The sequence below is a fragment of the Ornithorhynchus anatinus genome, chromosome 6, assembly GCF_004115215.2.
Source record: "Ornithorhynchus anatinus isolate Pmale09 chromosome 6, mOrnAna1.pri.v4, whole genome shotgun sequence".
Classification (NCBI taxonomy): domain Eukaryota; kingdom Metazoa; phylum Chordata; class Mammalia; order Monotremata; family Ornithorhynchidae; genus Ornithorhynchus; species Ornithorhynchus anatinus.
In genome coordinates, this window is record NC_041733.1 from 13,041,174 (window position 1) to 13,062,703 (window position 21,530).

At 40.8% G+C, this 21,530-nt stretch overlaps 1 protein-coding gene across 1 annotated transcript; it reads right to left on the bottom strand.

The window, feature by feature from the left end:
• Positions 1–533: 533 nt before the first annotated feature.
• On the bottom strand, positions 534–20,326 carry LOC114812908. Its single transcript, XM_029067833.2, has 5 exons — positions 20,096–20,326; positions 11,513–11,944; positions 6,925–7,008; positions 4,750–4,796; positions 534–1,520 (listed from the first exon to the last, which is right to left on the bottom strand). The coding sequence occupies exons 1-5, from the start codon at positions 20,145–20,147 to the stop codon at positions 1,293–1,295; spliced, it is 843 nt and encodes a 280-aa protein (XP_028923666.1). The 5' UTR covers positions 20,148–20,326; the 3' UTR covers positions 534–1,292.
• Between the last annotated feature and the right edge of the window lie 1,204 nt (positions 20,327–21,530).

Consider the following 21,530-nt stretch of genomic DNA (forward strand, 5'->3'; position numbering starts at 1 on the left):
ACAGGACTGGCAGTCAGGGTACCTGGGTTCGCAAACCAACTCCTCCACTTTCCTGCTCTATGACCTTGGATGAGTCATATTCTTCCCTCTGCCTCAGTTTCCTCATCTGTCAAAAGGTTATTACAGATTACTTTTCTCTCTCCTGCTTAGACTGTGAGCCTCTAATGGATCAGAGACTGTTTCCATTCTGGTTGTCCTGTATCTATCCCAGCTCTTAAGAACAGTTTTTGTCACATAGTAGGTTCTTATCAAATACCTCAAAAAATGATAATTTTTATCATCACTGCTATCATTATTACAGCCACATCATGATGGATTACCATCTAATTTTCATAAGTCATCAAATTTAAGGGACAACTATTTATAATTTTCTTTCTCTATACACACACCAATGAAGCAGTCAGATCAAAAATACCCCCAAAAAACACCTCCTAGCTTCTCCCACCAAAAGAAAAATCCAACAGTCCCCCACATCCTGTGTGGTAGACCAGAGAAGGGAAACCCAGCTCCATCAGAAATGAAACACAAGGAAATTATTTGAAAATATAGCTATTTATTATTAGCCACATCCCAGTAGATTCTGCATCCCTTCAATTATTCAGGTGATGTAATCGTTTTCCTTATTCCATAATATGCGATACAGTGATATAATGAGGGGAGAAATGGGAATTTGGAATCCAAACTGGACTTGATGAAGAAGACATCCAGTCCTCAAGTGAAGATGAATGAGTGCTTCAAGAAGTGGATTCAGCTACCATTAGAATCATGTACCAATAGGTACATGTCCCTACCTTGTAGTAGTAGTAGTAGTAATCGCATTTATTGAGTATCTACTGAGTACAATGCATTGATCAAAGTGCTTGGCAAGTGCAAAACAGAGAGGTGACACGATCCCTGCCCACAAAGGGCTTACACAGTAATGGGAGGCTAGAGCCATGATTCTAGACTGTAGTTAGAGATTAACTGGTATAAATGTATAAAATACATTTTCCTCATTTTGAAGCGGCATGGCCTACTGGACAGACCCCAGACTTGGGGGTCAGGAGAACTTGGGTTCTAATCCTGTCTCTGTCACTTGTCTTTTCTGTAACCTTGGGTAAGTCACTTCACTTCTCTGTGCCTCAGTTACCTCATCTGTAAAATGGGGATGAAGACTGTGAGCCCTACGTAAGACAGGGACTGTGTCCAATCAGATCACCTAGCATAGTGCCTGCCACATAATAAGCGCTTAACAAATACCACAATTATTATTTAAGATTCAGAAAGAATCTCCCTAATACTTTATGTCCTTCTCAGAGAAGTTGTGCGGATGTTCTAGTTGGATGACCCAAACAATGATAGTGCCCTTCCTGCTCATCCTGCTCTGGTCTGTTAGTCTGAGCTGGGAAATGAAGGACTGCATAAGTATCTTGGGGCTCTATTATCGATGGTCCTTTATTCCTTACTTCTTCAACTTCTTCATAGATGGTTAGGCATCTTTGTGGATGACTTTGCGTACTATGTTGTTCCACACTCAGAACCTAGATTAAAACACAAGAATTCAAGTGAGAATCAAGTTCCTCTGGCTCCAATGTAAAAGGGAAATAAGAACATATAAAGTGCCATTATTCATTAATTCATTCGTATTTATTGAGCTCTTACTATGTGCAGAGCACTGTACTAAGTGTTTGGAGTGTGCAATTCGGCAACAGACAGAGACAATCTCTGCCCAACAGTTGGGCTCACAGTTTAAACGGGGGAGACAGACAACAGAACAAAACAAGTAGTCTGGCATCAGTATCATCAAGATAAATAGAATATATATACATATAGACATATGCACATCATAAACAAAATAAAGTAATACATAATATTTAGAGAAGCAGCGTGGCTCAGTGGAAAGAGCACGGGCTTGGGAGTCAGAGGTCATGAGTTTGAATCCCAGCTCTGCCACTTGTCAGCTGTGTGACTGTGGGCAAGTCACTTAACTTCTCTGTGCCTCAGTTACCTCATCTGTACAATGGGGATTAACTGTGAGCCTCACATGAGACAACCTGATTACCCTGTATCTACCCCAGCGCTTAGAACAGTGTTTGGCACATAATAAGTGCTTAACAAATACCAACACTAATATATACAAATATGCACAAGTACTGCAGGGAGGGGAAGGGCGAAGAGCAGAGGGAGGGAGAAGGGGGAATGGGGAGGGAAGGAGGAGCAGAGGGAAAGGGAGTGTTCAGACCACGATTCTCTTCTCTGAGAATAATAATAATAATAATGATAATAATAATAATGATAGTGGTGTTTGTTCAGCATTTGCTATGTACCAAGCAGTAAACTAACTATTTGGGTACTACAAGATTATCCGGTCCCACATGAGACTCACAGTCTAACTAGGTGAAGCAATGTTGCTTCTGAGAAGCCATGTGACTTAGTGGAAAGAACATGGGCCTGGGAGTCAGAGGACCTGGTTTCTAATCCCAACTTGCCTGCAGTGTGACCCTGGGTAAACCATTTAAATTCTCTGTGCTCCAGATTCCTCATCTGTAAAATGGGGATTCAATACCTGTTCTCCCTCCTGTTTAGACTGTGAGACCTATTATCATCATCACCATCATCAACGGCATTTACTGAATGTTTACTATGTGCAGAGCATGTGGGACAGGGACTGTGTCCGACCTGAATGACTTATATCTGCCCCACTGCTTATAACAGTTATTGACACCGAGTAAGTGCTTAACAAATACCATTTAAAAATACCTATGTTTACATTTGATTCCACTGTTACATATGTTTATGTTTGGTTCCACTGCAAGCTCTTTGTGAGCAAGGAACATATTTTCTATTCTGTATTTCCCCAGCACATAGTTGAGTGCATCACACCACTAGGCAATGAGTAGATTTTGCTATTACTACTATAATAATGGTATTTGTTAAGCGCGTCTTATGTCCCAAGCACTGTTCTAAGCACTGAGGTAGATACAAGGTAATCCGATTGTCCTACGTGGGGCTCACAGACTTAATCCCCATTTTACAGATGAGGAAGCAGGCACAGAGAAGTTAAGTAACTTGCCCAAAGTCACACAGCAGACAAGTGGCGGAGCCAGAATTAGAACCCACGACCTCTGACCCCCAAGCTCGTGCTCTTGCCACTAAGTGACTACTATACTTTTGGATGAATTTTTTCCTATGGTGGTCAAATTATACTTTAAAAGTGAAAGAGCTGCAGACATTCCTTCCCCTGAGAATGTGTGACGGATCACAGACGCCTCTCCGTGGGCAATGGTTCATCCAGGATTCTTCCCTTTGTTTTCCATTTCTGATCTTTCAAAATGGGAAACGTCTTTTAAAATGGCGAATACAACCTGCCTTTAGCTTTATTTATGCAACACCATGCAGCCTTTTCCTGTTTTGACCACAGAGCAGATTAAAGCAGACAGAAATATGTGCAGTACCTGTTTTATCAGGTGTTCATCAAAAGTTCTTGAAAATGGTCTTAATGACTAACTATCTTTCCCCAAGTGGGTGGTGGGGAGGCCCACGATCTTGTTCAAATAGACATACCTACAGTATAATTATATTTTGCATATGAAGGGGGCATTTTTGATAGCAAGATGCTATCACAAATGCATATTCTGCTGAAAAAAAAAGATGCCTGTGTCTCTTAAGCCACAGACTCGAGGGTCTAAAGAGAACTTCTAAAGAGCTGCACTGAACTACACAGCCTGAGCCTGTTCCCTGAGAGGATCACAGTTCCCTGGCAACATCAAAAAGCTTTGAGCTCCAAGCCCTGGCAAACCAGGTGGGTTAATGAAGCTGGGTGGAAGGGAAGCACAGAAAACAAACAGAGTGGAAAGCAAACTTCTCACAAATTACCTATCTGTAATTTATTTTAGTGGCCATCTTCCCTGCAGGATTGTAAACTCCTCAAGGGATCATATCTCCCAACTCTGTAGTACTCTCTTAATAACAATAATAATAATAATTGTGGTATTTGTTAAGCACTTACTATGTGCCAGGCACTGTTCTAAGTGCTGGGGTAGATACAGGATAATTTGGTTGAACATAGCCCGTGTGCTGCATAGGGATCACAGTCTTAATCCCTATTTTAAAGATGAGGTAACTGAGGTATAGAGAAGTTAAGTGACTTGCCCAAGATCACAGAAGAGACAAGTGGCAGAGCTGGGATTAGAACCCAAGCCTTTCTGACTCCCAGGCCCGTGTTCTTTCCACTAGGCCAAGCTGCACACAATAAGTGCTCAATAAATAGGATTGATTGATTTAAAAGCATTGATTTGGAATTTGGAAGTTTCCTCATCTCCTTGTTAATCCTTGGTTTTCTAGGGAACTGCTGCAGGCAAGGCAGAGATTGGTTTAAGAGCAGAAGAAGCAGTGTTGCCTAGTGGAAAGAGCACAGGCCTGGGATTCAGAAGATCTGGGTTCTAATCCCAGTTCTACCACTTTCTTGTTGAATGAACTTGGGCAAGTCACTTAACTTCTCTGTATCTCAATTCTCTCATCTATAAAATGGAGATTCAATACCTAACTTCCCTCCTTCTTAGACTATGAGCCCCATGTGGAACAGGTACTGTATCCAACCTGATTAAATTAGTAGATCTAGCCCAGTGTTTAGTACAGTTCTTGTTCTAGAGTAAGTGCTTAACAAATGCCATTATTACTATCATTATTGTTGTTATTATTATATAAGTCTGATGGTTTGTTCTTTATTCAGATACATAATACCATGCCCAAAACATCATTTTGTCTTACCCTTCCTTGTTCACTTTTCCTTTCCCTCTGAGGTTGAAATACGCATCCTGGGTAAATGTATACAGAAAAGAGATTGTAAAAGTTCAGTGTTTGGCTGATTATGACAAAGTCTCTGCCCTGGGAAAGATTAGAGAGTTTGGGGGTAGAGGGAGGGGGATGGAGAACAGTAGGTAAAATGGGGAGGCTTTGAAGTCACCACCTGCCCAGAATTACCTTCTCCCTATGCCTCGATCTTGTCTATCTCATGCTCGCCCACATCTTGCTTCTGGCTTGGAAAGCTCTCTCCCTCCTCAAATCTGATAAACAGTTACTCTTGCCCACCTTCAAAGCCTTACTGAAGGCACATCTCCTACAAAAGGCCTTCCCTGACTAATCTCCCCTCTCCTTTTCTTCCACTCCCTTCTGTGTCGCAGTCCCTTCTGTGTCGCACTGACATGCTCTTTTAGTTCATCCCCCTCCCAGCTCCACAGCACTTATGTACATATCTGTAATTTATTTATTTGTATTAGTGTCTATCTCCCCTCATCTAGGCTGTAAGCTTGTTTTGGGCAGAAAATGTGTCTACTGCTGTATAGTACCTTTCCAAGCACTTAGTACAGTGTTCTGCACATAGTAAGTGCTTAATAAATATGACTGAATGAATGATTGAATGAATCCTCCTTTTACGGAGGAGAGGTTCCTAGAATGTATTTACCTGACCAGTACAGCAACTGTATCCTGCCATTTCTGAATGTTTTCCAAAATTTCAGCAACCCTTTCCAGCCATTTCTTTTCCAACCTGGCCCAAATATCAACCCCAGCCTCATTCCAGCACTAGTTTAATTTATTTATTTATTTTTCCCCTCAAAATACATAATACTAAACTCTCAAGAGGAGCAGACGCAGGAAGATAGAAGGTTAAATGGGGCACCCCTCACCTTCCACTGCTCTCACCTTGGCCAGTTGTATCTACCCTGCATAAGCCTTTTGTAGGTGAGATAAGCTTCACAACCCTCTTGCTTTGGTTTATTTATTGCTTAGCTTAATAGATGGATAGGATGACCGAATCTCATGAATAGGCCAGGATGGTCACAGTTTTTTCTCTAATCAGTTGTTGAAAACATATACAAATGCCATGTCTCTGCTACATTCTATCCACATCATGCCCATAGACTTCATTCAGTCAAATTTATTGAGCACTTACTGTGTGCAGAGCACTGTACTAAGTGCTTGGAAGAGTACGATACAATAATAAACAGACACATTCCCTGTCCATAACGAGTTTACAGTCAAGAATGCTGCAGCATGGGCTAAAAAAGCCACAGCTGTCCTGACTCCATCGCTGAGTGACCGAGAATCTCAGTAACGGCTCTGCCTCTTGTCCGCTGTGAGACCTTGGGCAAATACTTCACTTCTCTGTGCCTCAGTGACTTCATCTGTAAAATGGGGATTAGGACTGAAAGTGCAATGTGGGACATGGATTATATCCAACCTCATCAGCTTGAACCTACCCCAGCACTTACTACATTGCCTGGCAGAAAGTGAGTGTTTAATAAATACCATAAATTTATGATAGAGAGCAACCTCAAAATAAGATAATGATGACAATAATAATGTTTGTGAAGCACTTACTATTTGTCAAGCTAAGTGCTGGGGTACTAAGTGCTGGGGTAGATACAAGATAGCAAGGTCCCATCTGGGGCTCACTTTCTAAGTATGAGGGAGAACAGGTATTGAAATTCCATTTTGCAGATTGGGGAACTGAAACACAGAGAAACCGACTTGACCAAGGTCACACAGCAGACAAGTGACAGAGCCAGGATTAGAACCCAGGTCTTCTGAAATCCAGGGCTGTGCTTTTTCCACTAGGCCATGCTGCCTAGTAGGCAGTGCATTCCTTTATTCCTTTTTTTGGGTGGAGGAAAATAAATTTTAACTACACTGTTTAGGAGTTGTCAACGGTTCCTGTTTTATTCTAGGGAATTGCTTCAGATCCCCCTCACGCCTAGAAGGGAAATTAAAAAGCAATGTCTCTCAATCCATGCTTTGAGAATGCTATTATTCATCCCTTCCAGATTCAAGTGGAGGATCAAGATAAATATCCCTTAGCTTGGAGACGAGTCATCCTATTTATCAAATGCTATACAAATATCTGCATTGTCTCTAAGTAAAAGTATAGAGTTCAGATTGGCTCACCCGTTTGCCATTTGTACCAGAAAAGCAGGAGCAGGATGAGAAAGATGAAACCACAGCAACTCCCAGAAATATAGATTATCAGCTCTATAAATGGAAGAAAAAGGTTTTGAATGATATACAAATAATCAGATTTCAGAAATGCCAATGTTCACCCACCTAAGATGATAAACATCGTAGTTGATCTGTGACAAAAGCATCTGCTCTAAAATCAATCAGTGGCATTTAATCAGTGGTATTTATTGAGCACTTTCTGTGTGCAGAGCACTGCACTTAAAAATTTGTAAATAGCAGCCAGAGACTTCTCCGTCTCCCTTATCAGCCAGGCAACTTTGAACCCCTTGGGGACCTCTGAAAAAAATGTGAAGGCAGCAGCTGTGTTTGTGTTAGAACTTATAATTATGGCTCCCTATTTATGCCTTCCACTTCCTCTAAAATGAACAGTCTCAGAATTCAGTAGCAACTGGTTTTGTGGCCTCAGAGACAGCTCAGTGTTCTCAGTGATCCCTCCCTATCACTCTGTGCCTGAACTTTTATAGTTTATAACAGGTTTGGACCCTCTGGCCGTAATTCTTGCAGTGAGATTTGTTTCACTGTTGTGACTTGGGTCTCTTGGGGACCTCAGAGAGACAATGTAAAATGTGGATGAGAAAATCTGGAGACCTCTCACCCCAAGGACCCATGGCAGCCAAGCATTTCAGCTCCCTTACCCCATCGTTCAAGTTGTTTTCCTTAAGGGCCAAACACTGAACCAGCCAAATGGCCCTGGCAACTGGCCCAACCAACATCCAGCCAGCAGTGTATCCCTGAATAGAAGGGGGAGCTGCTACTAGTGTTTGCCTATTCACCTCCGTATCAAACAAAATCTCCTCACCATTGTCTTTAAAGCACATATCACCTCACCCCCTCCTACCTCACCTCGGCTTCTTTCCTTCTACAACCCAGCCCCGCACACTTGGCTCCTCTGATGCTGCTAACCTTCTCATTGTGCCTAGATCTGACCTGTCTCACCACCAACCCCTGGTCCATATCCTACCTCTGTCCTGGAATTCCCTCCCTCCTCAAATCTGCCAATTACTCTCCCCTGATTCAAAGCCTTCCTGAAGGCACATCTCCTCCAAGAGGCCTTCCCAGACTAAGCTCCACTTTTTCTCATTTTCCACTCCCTTCTTCCCTGACTTACTCCCTTTTCTCTCCCCCCTTCTCTGTCCCATAGCATTTATATATATATATATATCTGTAATTTATTTATATTAATGTTTATTTGTATTGATGTATGTTTCTCCCTTCTAGACTATGAGCTCGCTGTGGGAAGGGATTGTCTCTCTTTATTGCTGTATTGTACTTTCCCAAGCACTTAGTACAGTGCTTTACACATAGTAAGTGCTCAGTAAATACGATTGAATGAATACTAGTGTTCCCCAGCTGAGTGCAGTGGGATCACTCCAAGCCAGGGGTTTGCAACTTTTGCATCCAGAGCTGTTTCTGGCTCTTCTTGGGGCTAAATGTGGCTCTCAAGCAGGACCTGAGGCTAAGGGACTCCTCTGCTGGATCTCCTATAATGTGCGGTGTTGCTTCCATGAGCACCAGCCACCATTCATCTAAAATCCATGACAGATGGTGCAGTTCCGATGGCTCCAACTAGCCCAGCACTGCTGGGCCAAAGAATGGAAGGAGGGCAGAGGGAGTCAGCCTCAAGCAGCTCAACCATGACCCTCTCTCTCAGGTGAGGTAGTTGGGCACTGACCCCAGAAGGCCACAGATCTGGACCCTCACATAAGAGGCTCCCCAGGAGGGCTTCTACTAGTACTGGCCTGACACATGACCCTTCACCTTACCACTGTTCCTCTTTTCTCACCTTTTCTCCACTCCCCTGCTCTTTCTAGTTTTGATCTTCTCTTTCCTCCCATCCCTGTCTCTTTTCTTCTCCTCTCTGCTCTTTCTTCTTCCCTCCCATCCCTTCTCCCTTCCCTCCTTTTCTCTTCCTCTCCCCCCCTCACTATCCCATTAACACTGGTAGCAACAGCTGATGCTATAATGAAGCTACATGACTTAATGACACCATCACATTGTGTCATTCTCAGTGTGATGTGATAGAGTCACATGTCAAGTGGAGGAACTAAAGGTTTCATGGCTCTTCACGCACCAACTGCTCAAAATTTTCTTTTCATTTCTCTCTTCTTCAGAAAAACGTTATGGAAACTCTGGTATAAGGTGATTGAAGACTTCAGATTATTCCTCTTATTCAAAAGGTAGATTTGATACTGATAAAAAGGAATATGAGTCATTTGGAAGTAAGGGAAAAGGGACTTAATGAACTGTCTAGAGTGACTATCTCTGTTGGTTTTTTTTATGGTCTTAAGTGCTTACTATGTGCCAGGCACTGTACTAAACACTGGGGTAGATACAAGGTAATCAGGTTGGATATAGTCCATGTCTCACATGGGGCTCAAAGTCTTCCCAAATCTACACCACCCCCCAAGCCTTTATCTCTCTTCTTCTCTACGGTTTCACATTTCTCCCTGCCTTCAGGACATCTCTACTTGGATGTCCCACCGACATCTAAAACTTAGCATGTCCAAAACAGAACTCCTCACCTTCCCATCCACATCCTGTCTTCCCCTGTCTTTCCCCTCACTGTTGACAGCATCGCTATCCTCCCTCTCTCCCAAGTCCATAATCTTGGCATCATCCTCGACTTGTAGCTCAGTAGAAAGAGCATGGGCTTGGGAGTCCGAGGTCATGGGTTCGAATCCTGGCTCCGCTGCTTTTAAGCTGTGTGACTGTGGGCAAGTCATTTAACTTCTTTGTGCCTCAGTTACCTCACCTGTAAAATGGTGATTAAGACTGTGAGCCTCATGTGGGACAACCTGATTACCCTGTATCTACCCCAGCGCTTAGAACAGTGCTCTGCACATAGTAAGTACTTAACAAATACCAACATTATTATTATTATTATTATTAATCAATCCCCATTTTACAGATAAGGGAACTGAGGTACAGGGCAGTAAAATGACTTGCCCAAAGTCACAGAGCTGACAAGCGGTGAAGCTGGGGTTAGAACCCAGGTCCTTCTGATTTCCCAGGCCCGTGTTCTATCCACTAAGACCATGCTGCTTTTTTTCCACCTTTTAGCAGTTTTCTATTTTCCCTTTTACACTCTGGAAAATTACAACACAATTCTTAGTATGTTGTAATCATTATTTAAAGTTGAAAGAAACACTGATTATATCAGGTCTCAGTTGCAAGTTGCACCTGTTACAGTAACTTACAGTGACAATAAAGTCAAAGAAATAACCTAGTCCTTAGGCATCAGCTCACTGTTTTAGAGATTTAGAGAACAAAAGAACTGACAAAGCCACCTCCTCACCCCACAAAAAAAGTTAACTTTCTTTCCATGGTCTTCAAAATGCCTTAGTGTGGCCTGGTGGAAAGAGGATGGGCCTGATAGTCAGAGGACTTGGGTTCTAAACCTGGCTCTACCATTTGCTTGTTGTTTGATCTTGGGCAAGTCACTTAATTTCTCTTTGCCACAATTCCTCAGCTGCAAAATGGAGATTAAAGTACCTGTTCTCACTCTCCCTTCAAATAGGAGCCCCATATGGGAACGGGACTGTGTCTGACATGATTACCTTATAGGTATTCAGTGCTTAGTTCAGCACTTGGCATATAAAAAAGGCTCAACAAATACCATTATGCTTATTAAGGCCATAATTCTCTGATCTCGGACAAAACTCTTGTTTCATATTCCCAATCCCAACTTTAAAAAAAAATGGTATTTGTTAAGGGCTTACTATGTGCCAGGTACTGTACTAAACGTTAGGACAGATACAAGTTAATCAGGTTAGACTCAGTCCATATCCCAAACAGGACTCACAGTTTTAATTACCATTTTACAAAAGTAGTTACTGAGGCCCAGGGAAGTGAAGTGACTTGCCTAAGGTCACACAGCAGACAAGTGGTGTGCCAGGACTAGAATCTAGGTTCTTTTGCCTCATAGGCTCATGCTCTTTCCACTAGGCTATGCTGCTTCTGGTGCTTTTCATGCTGCTTCTCATTCTGCACCTTCAGAATGAAATGGCAGCTTCATTAGTAAGAAGGCATAGAAACTTTCTGATAGTGAAAAGATGTCTACGTTGAAATCTGTGAAAACCCCTCTCCATCAGAAAGCTATATTGTTACTATAGCTACATAGCTATAGTTCCCCACAGGTTTGGACACTCTGGTCCTAATTCTTCCAGTGAGGCTCGTTTCACTGAGTGAGGCTCTCTAGTTGTAGTTGTAGTTCAACTCTTAGGAAACTGCTCTGCACACAGTAAGCACTCAATAAATACCACTGATTGACTGATTGACTGTCGATTCACTGAGTTTCAGAAAATAATAATAACTGTGATATTTGTTCAGGAGCAGGGAATTGTTTGCATTGGTCAAAGAGGGACAGAACCAGTTTTGTCCCATATATACTACATCTATTTTCTCTGCCAGGATTCAAATACACATTGCAAATTCCCTATTGTTAAGGGTTTTGGGGACGTCTCGACCCCTCAGAACACACCCCCCCTTCCCCTCTCACCCCCCAGTTATTCCGTACTTGTACTGATAGTATGGATAGAAGGTTCCGATGTTGGTTCACTTTTTTTGCAGAAAACAGAGTCAGTCATGGACAGTATGATATTTTCAGTCTTCGTCACTCCGCTGGCTGAGACACTGTAGATTCCACTATCGTTGATTGTCAGGTTACACAGGAGCAGAGAAAAATCCTCAATGAAAAAGTTCACTCGGCCTTGGTACTTGGGACCACTGACAAAATTTGTACTTGCACAATAGTTGAGAGCAGCCCTGAACAAACAGTTCTTACCTGTAAAGGAGGCCACTGTTTCATTCCCATTGAAATACCATTTAATAGTCAGAGTAGAAGGAAGTAATTTCCTGAATTCTAAAGAAAGGGGCAGATGGACAGACTGACCGATGGTTCCATTCAGTGAAACCAAAGAGATTTCAATGAAAAAAAACTGGAAGGAACCTGCAATAAAGAAACAGTGCACTGAATGAATCATTCTCCCTGTGGCAAAACTTTACAAATCCTCATTTCTCTTAAATGTTCCCACACATTTCACAAATGTGAGTCCAAAGATTTGCATAGCATTACGTTGAACCCGGAATTCCATTAGGTTAGAGAAGTAAAAGTCTACTTGACTTTCCTTCCAGACTGCTCTCCCTGCTGCACTATCAGCAGCAATGGTATTTATTGAGCACTTATTGTGTGCAGAGCACTGTACTAAGTGCTTGGGACAGTGCAATACAACAGAGTTAGTAGACATGTCCCTGACCACAACAAGCTTGTGGTCTATAGACTGATAAGAACCTGAACACTTGTTCTGTGCCTTTCACTTCCAAGGGATTTTAAAGACACCAACTATTTAGGTCCCACAGGTTTCCTGAAAGGTGAATGTCGCTTTGGTTGTGAAACTGAGGAAACCAACTCTCAGTGTGGCCTATTTCTACTGTTCTTTCCAGAGTTCACTGGGCACAGGACTGCACACACCTGAGAGCAAAGGGCACAAATCTGAGGAGCACCAAAGTTACAGAATTGTGTAGGCAAACGATGCAGGGTTGTAGGACATGAATCTGGTTCAGCATCTTTGGGCTGGCTCAATGGCCTCAGTTTTCCCTTCCATGTACTTAAAAATGGATTTGTGAGGCCTCGTGAAAGGACTTTTTCTCCTTTGAGACCTCTGAACTCAAAGGAGAAAAAAACACCTTTCATTCCTTCCAACCTCTTCACGTTAGAACTTGAGGTGAGAAAAAAGGAAGTGAGGTGGTTTATTTCAACTGCAGAAGTAAGGAAGTGTGAACATCACCAAGATCTGCCCTTTCCTCTCCATCCAAACTGCTACCTTGTTGGTACAATCTCTCATCGTATCTCAACTGGATTACTGCATCAGTCTCCTTTCTGATCTCCCATTTTCCTGTCTCTCCCCGCTTCAGTCTATACTGCACTCTGCTGCCCAGATTATCTTTCTACAGAAACGTATCCCCTTGATTCTATAACCCCTTGATTCTATTTATTGCTATTGTTCTTGTCTGTCTCCCCTGATTAGATTGTAAGCCCATCAAAGGGCAGGGACTGTCTCTATCTGTTACCGATTTGTACATTCCAAGCGCTTAGTACAGTGCTCTGCACATAGTAAGCGCTCAATAAATACTATTGAATGAATGAATGAATGAATGATTTAGCCATAGACCCAAATTTAACCCCTCTCCTTCATTTCCCACTAAAACCTGATGGGGATGGCTTTTAGGGACTTCTGAAAAGTAGCAGGAAGCAGTCTGGTGTAGTGGACAGAGCACACGCCCGGGAATCAGAAGGTCATGAGTTTTTATCCTGGCTCTGCCACTTGTCTGTTGTGTGGCCTTGGGAAAGTCACTTCACTTCTCTGGGCCTTAGTTATCTCATTTGTGAAATGGGGATTAAGACTGTGAGCTCATGCTCACAGGGACTGTGTCCAACCTGATTTTGTTTGTATCCACCAGCACTTACTATAGTGCCTGGCACATTGAAAGTGCTTAACAAATACTACAACTATTGCTATTATTATTGTTAGGTCAGTGTCTTGTCTCATCCCCGCCCGCTTCAAGTACTGCAAATCCCACATTCGGTGCAGTGTTACAGAGGATGGTTCACACTCTCTATGTGAGTAAAAATTTCCTCAGTTTGAAAGAAGCTTTTAGATATACTCATACAACTATTGGTCAGCACATATGCCATTATCAACAAAATGTGCAGTGTACAGAAAAGGAGTAATCAGTGGTTTTTATTGAGCATTTAGGGGGTGCAGAATACTGTACTAAGATCTTGGGAGAGTACTCTATAACAGAGTTGGTAGACAAATTCCCTGCATATAATGAGCTCTAGAGGGAGATTTGACTGTTGTCCTCAGGAAACTTGCAGTTTAAAAGGGGAGAACCTAGACAGAAATTGATCAATATAACTTAAAGTGAGGCTACATATAAATTTTTAGACACAAATGAATAAAGTGATGAGTATCATAAACAGATAAATGCATGATAGAAGAGGTTATTGATACAGTGGTATGACTGGGGGTGTATTGGATTAAATCAGAATACTTCCTGGAAGAGGTGGATTTTCTGGACATTGATGGAGGGAATGGTCATGGTGTGGCAGAGGGAGGAAGAGGTTTCAGGGAAAGGAAATGAATGGGGTTAGCCAGAGATTGGAAGTGGGAAGATTGAATGGAGAATATACTAGGAGGTTTGCTTCAGAGAAACAAAGAACTGAAATTGAGCTGCAGCAGAGAAATACCACAGGGGAAGGTGATGGTGATGAGCAGCCTTGAGGGTGAATTTTAACTCATCTGTCTAGTCATTGTACACTATAAATGACTTATAGGAATCCTTCAGTCTAGCTGAGGGCAAGAGAGTTGGAAAAGTACAGAACACTATTAAGGATTTGGATAATTTTAGCAGCAGACAGGAAGAGCTGGAATAGCAGGGGAGAGGAGAGAGTAGTAGTTAAAGTGGATATATGGTTCTACAGACATCAGTAACCACCCCCACCCACCCCCGCCCCAGACTATAAGCTCACTGTGGGCAGGGAATGTGCCTGTTCATTGTTCTATTGTACTCTCCCAAGTGCTTAGTACAGCACTCTGCAAACAGTAAGTGCTCAATAAATATGATTGAAAGAATGAATAAACTAGTTCTTGGTTGTATAAAGTCAATATTGCATCCCAAATATCCAAGTAAGACAATATGGTAGTGGATGTGAACTGAATTGAAAATGCAGATTATTGACTGGTGAAAGATACTCCTTAAAGTATGGAATGTTTAAAATTAACAATGTGTTCATGATTGGGAACCATTTTTTACAAGTTTAACTTGTTTATCTCTAAAAGATAACACTTTAAAGATTGCAATACTACTAAACATAGCAGATAAAGAGGCTGTTTAATTATTCAATAGTTTTAATCCATCAAAACCTTGAAAAAAATTTCAGGAATAGCAAAAGGACAATAAGATGATCAAAAGATTCAGATTGGCCAGGGAGTGTGTCTACCATCTCTGTTATATTTCTATATTGTACTCTTCCAAGCACTTAGCAGAGAGCTCTGCTTGCAGTAAGCACTCAGTAAATACCATTGCTTGATTGATTCAATCATTAATTGAAGATAGCTAACAAAATATGACATTTAGGTCTTCTACCAGTTTTGAATGTAAATTAAAGTTGTAGTTATGGAATTCCAGAAAAAAATCACTTGAAGTTAAATAGTGATTAGAAAAAGGAGGGCAGGCATGTATGGTTATTGACAAATTACAGCAAGATCAATGGAAACTATAGAGTGGAAGAGACAATTTTGGATCTATAAAGTCAAACATGATGGGCAAAGTAAAAGCAAATGTAAATAATTTGAACTGGTTTATAAAACTAATACTAAATGAAGCTAGGGTTTATATTGAACCCAACTGTCCAAGAAAACCAAAGATTCACAGTATTAAAAATTAAACTAGAATTATTTGACTAAGAGAATATATAGATTCCCCTATTATATTTTAAATTCCTTAAGAACAAGGACTGTGTCTTTTACTTCTATTATACGCTCCAAAGCACTTAGTACTTCACTTGCAGCAGATGTTTGATTAATTACATTGATTGATTGAGATAATTTTCCCACTCTTGGTTTTTGTAATATAGCAGCACAATTTTTTACAAATTTGCACAATAGGAATAGTGCAACCATTTGAGGGATATGGTTGAGTTTAACACTTGGATTAAATAAGAGTGACTAGCTGTCACAGGAAGGTAGTGTATTTTGTAGAAAATCATCTGATTTAAATTTAAGGTTAGGAAAAAGCACATTTCAGTCATATATGCTTTAAAGGATGTGCCTAACTTTAAAGGCAAAATCAAAATAGAAACATAATAAACTTAAAATGTAAGGAATAATACAGACTAATAAATGACACTCATAACTAGCACATATATTAGTGATGGTGAAAAAATGCATTGTTTAGATCGTTTTGGAAACCCCAAAACTGAATAAGTGTATTAAAAGGAGACTTTTTCCTATTTCTAGAAGAGATGAAAGTTTTGGTCTAATGGACAGAGCCAAATTTTTTTTCCATTCTGGTAAGTACCATTAACAGAATCTAGTTATCAGGTTCAGTCAATATATCGACTGGAAAGTGTCTCTTTTAGAAAGTTACCTTTGGGGAAGTTTTTCATAAAGAAGTGCAACAAACACTTGAGGAAGTAGACAATACATTAGCATATGTTTATGACGTGTTGCTTAGAAGGGCGTAAAAGAATATGATAGAAAATTTGAATTGACCCTGATTAAAATATGCAAAGTGGGAATGAAACAGACTGAAAGAATGCAAATTTAGAAATTTCAGGGTTAACAAAAGGACAATAAGATGATTGAAAGATTTAGATTGTGTAGGGAATATGTTTAGATCAAAAGATATTCAGGAAGGAAGCTGTTCAGAGATCATGTAAAAATAGACTCAGTAATTCACTCATATTTTCTGCGCACTTATTGTTGGCAGAGCACTGTACTAAGCTCTTGGGTGAGTACAATACTACAATAAAGAGACAAATTCCCTGCCTGCGATGAGCTTACAGTCTAGAGGAGTGAGCTTAGATCAAAACAGAATATCAGTGATTACAAACATGACTATTGCAAAAAACAAAGAATGAGTTGAAGAAAACATTAGTTATGTTTAACTCTGTTGGAAAGTAAATTCCAAATCTGATTTAAAAGACCAGACACTTAAAATCTTTGCTAAGAAACCTGTGCCGTAGTGGTGGGAGACATATAAAAAAAAAAACAGTTTTACAGATTAAAATTGTTGATTTTAAGAATGCCAACTCTAAGGTATTTAATGCTAATAAAGGTCACAATTTTTTCAGAAGCAGTGCCCAAGCAGAAATATGGTTCAGAATAGAGAGACCAATTACATGTACCTCTAAGTCTATGGTAATATCAAAGTGTCTTTATGTTTAAATAGAAAATGCTATCATATGGTATACATGTTTAATAATAATGATGGTGTTTGTTAAGCGCTTACTATGTGTCAAGCACCGTTCTAAGTACTGGGGTAGATACAAGATCATCAGGTTGGACACAGTCCCTGTCCCACATTACCGTTTTACAGTTTTAATCTCCATTTTACAGATGAGTTAACTGAGACACAGAGAAGTTAAGTGACTTGCCCAAAGTCACACATCAAACGTGGCAGAGCCAGGGTTAGAACCCACATTTTCTGACTCTCAGGCCCAAGCTCTTATCCACTTATCCATGCTACGTCCTACTCAGTTGCATATTTAATTGCTTATTTTGATTATCCCAACACTTCCTAGTGTTCTGCTACAGTAAGCAATCATTAAATATCACTGACTGATGGACTGATACTCCAGTTATAAATAGCTTTATGTTTGTCTCTCCTTTTAGAGGGTGAGCAGAAAAACATGTCACTTGTTTATGTTCTTCTGAGGAACAATGGGCATTAAAACAATCAATCAGTTTTTTCTCTCCTACTTATCCACTCCCTTCTCCCTCTACACCCCCAGGTCGCACCCTCCATTCCTCTCAAGTTTATCTACTCGGGGTGCCTCATCCTCATTTCTCTTTCCTGAACTCTTGCTTATTCCCTTCCTCCTAGCTGAAACTACTTCCCCCTTAATAATTGACAGACCACAACTCTCCCCAACTTCAAAGTCCTTCTAAAATCACATCTCCTCCAGGAGGTCTTCCCAGAGTAATTTCTAATCTCCCCCATGTTATATCCTTTTATTGCCTACTTGAGTCCCTTCAGGTACTGGATCTACACCTGTACTAGCCATGTCAGAAAGGGGGCCACCAAAGGTGCTACCTTATTTGGAGAAGAATATCAACATGGAATGAGGTACAAGATCAAATGAGACTTCAGACAAGCCAAAAAAAAAAAAAGAAGAAGCCTGGTACCTGCTGATTAAATGAAGATTAACTTGGGCCTCCTGGCCTGCAAAATGAGAATGGTACTTCTAAGCATGTTTGTATGCTGAGGCATCAACGATCAAATTGTACATCTGGTAATACTTCTCATTTAAAAATGTAACACTGATAGGAATTCTACCTCTACTCTTTTTTTTTAGAAAAAGATGGGATAGTCCATGGGAGGGGCAGTAGAGTGGATATGAATGAGTTATTAGATTGAACATATAAATTAAGGAGTTATATATAAATATGCAGGTATATTTCTTACATATATCCTTAGTGTGTGAGACTAATCACTCCTCCTGCTCAAGTTACAGGAGAAATTAATATCATCCAGAGACCCTTGAGTAACTTACTCCTGTTGACTGCTTATTCTGTACATACTCTGGTTGTCTCCCTTTTTCCTGAGCACCTTGTGAAAAAATCCAACAGCTACCTCTGACACTAGGCAATGCCTAGTAGAAAATGGATGGGCCTGGGAGTCAGAGGACTTGAGTTCTAATCTTGGCTCCACCACTTGTCAGTTGTATGACCTTGGGAAAGTTACTTACCTTCTCTGTGCCTCAGTTATCTCATCTGTAAAATGAGGGTTAAGATTGTGAGCCCCAGGAGGAACATCGACTGTGTCCAACATGATTAGCTTGTATCTGCCTAGTACATAGTAAACCCTGAGCAACTAGGATTAAAAAAAAAATTGGATACTTTCTAGGATGCTTTCAGGGGCCATCTTTGAACCAGGTGCAAGAACCAAGGGTATCCACTTTCAATTCGCAAAACAGGGTTCTTTCCTGATGGAAGACTTCAAAAAGTTTTAACATTATAATATTCATGCTTGTAGCAACTGTTTTTCTGTCAGAATGAGTTCTCTCATATTCTGTTCTGAGGTAGCCTCAAAGCTTCAGTAATGGTTTTGACTACTTTAGAAATGTATGGACAATTGGGATTGAGGTAGCATGGGGATACATGAGGCACTGAAAAATCAAAATTAATGAAAAATAAAATAATTATAATATATTTTTGTATTTTGGAAAAGATTGATCATAAAAAAGAGCAATTTTGTTGTTGTTGTTGTTGTTCTCATTTACTTAAAATATTCCACCATAAATTACTCATAATTTCCATGTCAGCAAATCTCCCTCTAGACTGTAAACTCATGGGCAGGGAATGGGTCTGTTATATTGTTACCTTGTACTCTTGCAAGTGCTTAGTACAGTGCTCTGCACACAGTAAGTGCTCAATAAATACGATTGATTGATTGATTGGGTGGAGATCCTTGTTGGGAGGGAAATAGAATGATCAGCAGGCTGTATGTTGCAGAGAGTCTGGACCTTCACTGAATGAAACTGCTGGTGAAATGATTACAACACTTCGTAGGGGACTATGGAAATTGTCTAGCACTCTAATGCACGTTTAGGAAGAGCTCTGCTCCAATCAATCAATGGTATTTATTGAGCACTTACTGTGTGCAGAATACTATACTAACCACTTGGGAGAGTCCAATACAACAAAGTTGAGTCCTGCCCCATCAATCAACAATGGCATTTGGTGAGAACTTTCTGTGCAGAGCACTGTACTAACCTCTTGAGATAGTACAATACAACTGAGTTGATAGACACATTCCCTGCCCACGATGAGCTTACAGTCTAGAGGGCTTAGTACAGGGCTCTGCTTGCAGTAAACACTCAATAAATATGATTGATTGGTATTCAAGGGCACCCTCTAACATTACTAATGCAATGCAATAATATTAGGCACTAATGCTACATAACTATCTGTTTTAGGAAAGTTCCCTGCATCACATTACAGAATACTGAAAAGCCTCAGTCATGATTATAATCATCATCATCATCATAATTAACACCAACAGGATGTCTGTATTTTCTTTGGGATCTAATAAACATTAGTGTTCACTTATAAAACCACAAAAAAACATTCGGTACACTATTTGCCACCTAGCACTGTATCTAACTCTCTGGTGCTAAAACTAAAGGCAAAACATTTAAGGCAAAGTTACAGTGGGACAAACAAAACTGAATGTTTTAAATAGATTAATTCAACACATTCTTTTTTTTGAAGAATATTTTAAAGTGATGGTTAAAATACAGAAATGACTGTCTTTAAAACTTCTTGGTTCAAAATCTAGTGATCCAAGTCTCTATTCCTTCGCCCACACTTACCGAGGAACAGGAGGAGAGAGGAGAAGCTCAGGCTGCTGGGAGAAAACTCCATGTCTCACAGCTTTCTTGGTTGTGAGAAATTCTAATGCCCTCTTGATACCACTGCATCTATCTGAAAGGTCTTCTCACCTCAGAAGCTGAACTTCATCCTGTCATTATTGCTCTGATCTGACATCGCAAGTCCTATGAGTCACACCACTACCCTCTCTGTAGAGTTAAAATCAGCCAATCCTTTGGTTCATCTGAAAAGGGCACATATAGAACTTCAACTTATCAGGGTGAAGTTGAGCAGCTCATTCTGAGAGATCAAGGTAGTTCTTTGCTGCTTTTTATTAAGAGATCTAGGCAGAGGACAATTGCCTCTCTTCACGGTTTCTCTTCCTCTCTAAACCCCTCTTTCCATTCCACCCTCTCTTCCCTTTCAATCTCTATCTCTGTTTCCTTCCCGCTCTTCACTGCTCACATTTTGTCCTTCTCCAAAGGATGTAGAATTTTTGATGGAGTGCCTGGGAAACACTCAGAAAAAAATCCTTCTACAGCAGCTTACTAACTGTGCTGCAATCTCATCTCTCTCTCCATTGACCCCTTGCTCATCTCCTCCCTCCTGCCTAGCATTCCCTCCCCCTTCACATCTGACAGACCACCACTCTCCCCTTCTTTAAAGACCTACTAAAATCATATCCCTTTCACTGACTGATTGAAGAAGCCTCCCTGAGTAACCTCTAATTTCCCTCCCCTATTCATTCTGATACAGTAGTCGAGGTGGGAAATGATGGGTCAGCGTGATAGTGATTTGGATAGAGAAGAAAGGAGGATCTGCAGATGTGAGGAAAGAACCAATAGGATTCTGTGACAGATAAATCAATGTAATTTACTGATTGTGTGGGTGGAATGAGAGGGATGAGTCAAGGATAATGCTGAGGTTACAGGCTTGAGATAGGGAGATGGTGGCTTTGTCGACAGTCATGGGAAGATTTCTGAGAGGACAGGGTTTGGGTGGGAAGATGAGGAGTTCTGTTTTGGATATACGTTTGAGAAAAGAGAATGAAAATGGAAACAAAGAAAGCTCCTCAGGTCTTGGAGAAAGTAGGAGAGGTTGGGATAAATGAGGGAAGGAGAGGCACAGCCAGGTTACCAACAGTGGCTAATCTTAGTGCAGGACCACAGCAAATTGCCTAGTGGATAGAGTGCAGGCCTGGGAGTCAGAAGGTCATGGGTTCTAATCCTGACTGCCACTTGTCTGCTGTGTGACCTTGGGCAAGTCGTTTAACTTCTCGGTGACTCAGTTCCCTCACCCATAAATTGGGATTAAGATTGCAAGCCCTATGTGGGACAGGGACTATGTCCAACCCAATTATCTCATATCTACCCCAGTGCTTAAAACAGGTGCCTGGCACATAATAAGCGCTTAACAAATACCATAATTATTATTAGA